At 49.0% G+C, this 4,996-nt stretch overlaps 1 protein-coding gene across 1 annotated transcript; it reads left to right on the top strand.

The window, feature by feature from the left end:
* The first annotated feature begins 3,235 nt into the window (after nucleotides 1-3,235).
* Nucleotides 3,236-3,967, top strand: LOC129600487 (protein no-on-transient A-like). The gene is made up of 2 exons (XM_055499024.1): nucleotides 3,236-3,310; nucleotides 3,380-3,967. Exons 1-2 carry the CDS (start codon nucleotides 3,236-3,238, stop codon nucleotides 3,965-3,967), a joined length of 663 nt encoding a protein of 220 aa, XP_055354999.1.
* Nucleotides 3,968-4,996: the final 1,029 nt, after the last annotated feature.

The following is a 4,996-nucleotide window of genomic DNA, read 5'->3' as shown; positions in this document are numbered from 1 at the left end:
GAGATAAATCAGTTTTGACCTAATATATGAACTTTTCCATCGAAACTTAAACAAATTCAGTTGAAAAGACCTCATTCCAGCTGAAACGAGCTGAGTAAAAAGTGATCTGAGCTGAGCTGAAATCTACCAGCTGATCTGAAAACGAACTCGAAATGAACTTTCAGCAGCTCAGTTGACATAAGTAGTTGATTATCAGCATCTCCGAAGTGAGCTTATCGAACTTTTTATTGAAAGTGATCTTTTAAAACGAACCTGAGCTAATCTCCCGAGCTGAAAAGTGATCTATAGGGTCATAACGAGCTTACTATAACGTGTGTGTGAGATAAATCGACAGGTGCGTCTGAGTTATCCGATCAACGATGGACAAAGAGATCATCAAACCGACATCTAACAGCAGCCAGGGGAGCCGAGGCTCTCGCGGATCTCAGCAAGGCGCACCTAATCCGTACAAGAACGACCTCAACTCATACACACGTCCAGTCGCACATGAGCGGAGCACCCGGGCACCTAAAGCCTTTGAGAGGAAGGACTCTCGAGGCTTGGATGCGACCTATCAGAAGGCACTCGAAGCAGTGTCAGGTCATGAGAGCTCCAGCGACTCTACGAAACGATCTTCCGAGCCTGCGGCGGGAAGCAGCGAGGTGAACAAAGTGGTCACCGAAGAAGGAACGAGCTCGGGACGAGCAGAGGAGATGGAGGCGACATCACAAAAGGATGTCAGAACCAGTCCTGCCATATCAGAGCAGGACAAGGATGCCAATCTGGCTCAATCGAACCTCAGCGAACAGTCACAAGTCACTGAAAAAGATCTCAACGAGCTGAACTTAGACGATCTCTCACTGCATGATGACGTCACAGTGGAGGATCTGTTCGAGAGCCCGATGTCATTCAATGAGATGATGGGAGATCAGAAAACAACCGATCCAAATGAATCCTACTTCACCGATGACGACGTGACAATGAACATGTCGTTCCGAACAGCAATGAAGGAAGCTGATTGAGCAGAGGTACTGACACCATTTGAAGACATCCCTGAAAAGTTGATCGAACGAAGTCAGACGGGAAAAATCATTAATGTACGCTCACCATCTCCGAACAGTCCCACGTCAACGTTGAAAAGCCGTGTCAAGGAACTAGAGATTGAACTTGAAGTAAAGGAACGACAGGCAACCAAAAGGAAACAGGAATATCGTGATAGACTAACGACACTCGAGACCCGGCTGTACGAATTGGAGCAGCAACGAGGTGACTTGGAGAGTGCGGCAGATGAATGGAAATTAAATATGAACGTCAGAAGGAGATCGCCGAAGAAGCTCAGAAGATCGCAGACGATAAGGAGATGGAAGGGCATCTCGCAGTTAGCGATCTCAACGAGAGTATGTCTGAAGAATCAGCTGAAAAATCACGACATATGGCCGAACTTGGGATCAGTGCGATGAGCTTCGCAAGAAGGCAAACGATGCCGAAATCAAACGGAATGAGTACGCAACTAAGTTAGCAGAAGCGTCACAGAAATTGGCATCGATGACGACGGATATGTTAAAGCTCAGGAACGATCTGAAGCTGAGAGACGAGAACACTGGCATCCTCCAAAACGAGTCGAGAGCTCATCAGAAACGAGCTGATGAGGCACTCCAGGTGGCAAAGGAGCTCACTGAGCTTGGAGCAACTGAAGGCGAACGACTCAAGGCAGGAATCAAACAAGTCAACGAAGAAAACCCGAAGCTCACAGAAGACGTTACAAAACTAACAGAGGAAAGCCAGAAGTGGAAAACTCAAGCGCTCCGGCTGGATACGATATTCACGGCACTTGAAATAGCTGAAAAAAAACATCAACAAAAAGTTCATGAGCAGCTCGAGGAGAATATATAGCTCAATACGGAGCTGACCGCGATGGCAACGACAGCAATGCTTAGAGAAGATGAAGCCATCGGACTGAGAAATCAGATGAGATCAGCGGCTGAGGAATACACCCGAATGGAAGGAGAGGTGACCCAGCTGGCCGTACATATTAAGAAGATGGAAACCAATACTAAAAAAATCGTCCAGGAGAAGACCTTTGCACTTCATGATCACATGAAGATCAACCAGGAAAATTCAGACCTGAGGAGAGAAAGGAAAGAAATCCAGTTGAAGACAAGACGTCTCGAGGATGAGAACAAGGCTCTCCAGATGACGAACAAACACAAGGATTAACAACTCCTGCAGTTCGGTGTGAAGAAAGCCACCACCAAATCACCCCCGCCCAGTTACAGTAAGGCACAAGGAAAAGGAACGGGCGGGAGTCCTCACTTCGAAATGCCGCTACGAACGGGTGGCGGCAGAGGTGATCCGAAAACGGAAAAAGATGGAGAAGTCACCGATAACCGGAATCCTTCGGGTAGTCATCAGCCACATATGAGCTCTGTTGATCCTTCCCAGTTTCAACAGCTCATCGAAACGACAATCAAAGATGATGCAAATCGAGATGCGCGTTCGCCTCGACACGAACATGACGGCAGATAATTCAGAGAATATCGAAATGAACGCAACGAAAGAAATGATCATAACCAAAGAGATGAGCGAAACGAAGATCGCGCCCAAAGGGAGTTCAACAGATCCATCAAGAATATGGGCAGGAAGACGGATCTCGCGACTTTTGACGGCAACCGAGATGCGGTAAATGGATGGATCCGGATGGTCAAAGAAACCCAGCGGACATATGACTTAACTGACGAGCAGATCCTCATCGATATAGCAACTGCCGTAAGAATGGCTCAACAAATTCAAAGAAGAGTATGGTGATCGAAACGAGGAAGTCCTTGGCTTACGCGAAACCATGGCCAGGAAATTCAAACCTGGAAAAGAAATATTGGAACAATTTTACCAGGCGATTATAAAGTTCAAAGCAAAAAAGGCGATCACGGAATTACAAGCAGTCGCATTCCTCATAGATGGATGCAGAGTCGATAATAACCTCTATAACGCGCTGAAAACCAAGGGGTTCAAGACCCCAACGGAAATAAAGGACTTCTTCCGATCATGGGCAGCTGGAGAAGATAAATACAAGGTGGTTGAAGGTCAACGCAATCAACCAGAGTGCGTAACCATCCGCTCGGGCCAAGTTGAGATGGCACCGAGACAGTACGCAGCTGCACCAGCTTAACAGGTGGAATATCGGCTGAGATCACCAGCTCCGGTCCAGAAGGAGGTGACTTTTATTGATAGTCAAACTGGTCAGCCGATCTCATACGCCATGGTCGCTGCGATACAAGCGCAGGCACAGGCGAGACCAGTGGCCCCGGCTAAAGTGATGCCGAATCCCCTGAACGTAGGAGTGCCACCTCAGCAAGGAAGGCAAAACATGGGGAATCAATACGGAAATAGAAACGATAACTAGAATAATGGTCAAGGAAATGGCAACTATCAGCAGAACAACCGCCAAGGGAACTATCAGCAGAACCGTGGCAACTATCAGCCTCAGCAAGGTTCTCGAACGGAATGGAAGTTCGGTCTAATTGATGGATGGGTAGCCCAGGGCGTGCAGCTGTGCCAGAATTGTGGATTTGAAAACCACAATGCACAGGGCTGCAAGTTCGCCAACATGCCGCTGAACCGGAACCCGAACCTGTTCGCCACCCGAGAGTGGGAGAGGCTGCGCACTCAAGGCGGCTGGCGACAGGCAGTAGCGAACGGCTACGACCTGGTGGCCACATCGTCCCAGTTTAAACAGCAAAATGGCGGTGGCCAAGGAGGTGGCCAAGGAGGGGGCAAAGGTGGTTATAACGGCGGCGGCAGAGGAGGCTTTCGCGGACGAGGTCGCGGCAATGGACGCGGCAACAACGGCAACCGGAACTGGCGCGCCAACAGGAATGATGGTGGCGGCGACCAGAATAACGGCGGCGGCGTGAACGGCGCTGCCCAGGGGCAGCAAAACGAGCAAGCCCCGCAGCAGCAAATGGACCAGGGAAACGATCAAAATCAGTAGGCGCCGGTGAGCCTACTGATCCTCCCGAACCGAAACCACCGGATAAAGGAGGAACGCTGAATGGTACTGCGTGGGACATGGCTTATACGATGCCATTACAACGGTCAAAGGAGATGACTCATAAGATGCCATTACATCAGCAAAAGGAGACGGCTCAAAAGATGCCGTCACATTAACAAAAGGAGGTGGCTAATAAGATGCCACCACATCAATCGAAGGAGATGGCTCAAAAGATGCCATCACAGGTGGGGAAGAACCACTGCCGCAGAATAGTACTGCGAAGTCACCGCAGAATCGGACTGCAGGTGAGATGGCTCAAAAGATGCCATCACAAATGGGCAAAGGACCACTGCCGCAGAATAGTACTGCGAGCACCAGGTGAACAATAAGGGGGATCACCTAAATAACTCCAGCTAAAGGCGCCCAACAGCAGCAGAGAACGGCCAAAGAATCGGCATGAGTTGGCCAGCCAGTAGTTAATCGGTTGTGTGCTCGAGGACCGTGGGTGCCGATTTCAGTCCCTATGCAACCGTATTGTAGTCGCTGTGCGAGAGCTCTACGAGAGGTACTGACTTCATGGTGGAACTCGCGCAGGGCGATTTCAGTACGGGGATTTCTGGGTTTTACCAGTGAGGTGGGCGTAAACTTCATTCAGGTGACTGTATAGCGGGTGGTTCCAAGTACTGCACACTCGGTCGTGATAATGGCGGCAACGGTAACGCGCATTATCAAAGCACTCATGAGTTACGGTGTTAGGATATCACGGACTTTGCAAACTTACTGAAAAGTACGCGCGCGAATTCTACATAGTAGTTGCTCAATGTCGCTGGATGTGACTGACATGTGAGACTTACCTTACCTCAACGCCTGTGTCTGCAAAGGGTAACAGTACATAGCAATTTTCCGGAGAAGCTGCGAAAATGTAATACAGGATAATAGGGAGCTGTTAAAAAATTTCTGTAAACTATAATCAACGATAACTCCTAATCACCGCCTCACAGTGCTGAATGAGCGGATACATTCCAGTGG

The sequence above is a fragment of the Paramacrobiotus metropolitanus genome, unplaced genomic scaffold, assembly GCF_019649055.1.
Source record: "Paramacrobiotus metropolitanus isolate TYO unplaced genomic scaffold, Prichtersi_v1.0 Parri_scaffold0000179, whole genome shotgun sequence".
Taxonomy (NCBI): Eukaryota; Metazoa; Tardigrada; class Eutardigrada; order Parachela; family Macrobiotidae; genus Paramacrobiotus; species Paramacrobiotus metropolitanus.
The sequence above is the reverse complement of the archived record's forward strand: the minus strand, read 5'-3'. Positions and strand labels throughout refer to the sequence as shown.

Bases quoted from the DNA above. Each gene is read 5' to 3' on its own strand.
- LOC129600487 (XM_055499024.1), top strand. From the start codon at position 3,236: ATGGTCGCTGCGATACAAGCGCAGGCACAGGCGAGACCAGTGGCCCCG. The intron at 3,311-3,379 runs GTAGGAGTGCCA...AACGATAACTAG, and splicing joins TGATGCCGAATCCCCTGAAC to AATAATGGTCAAGGAAATGG.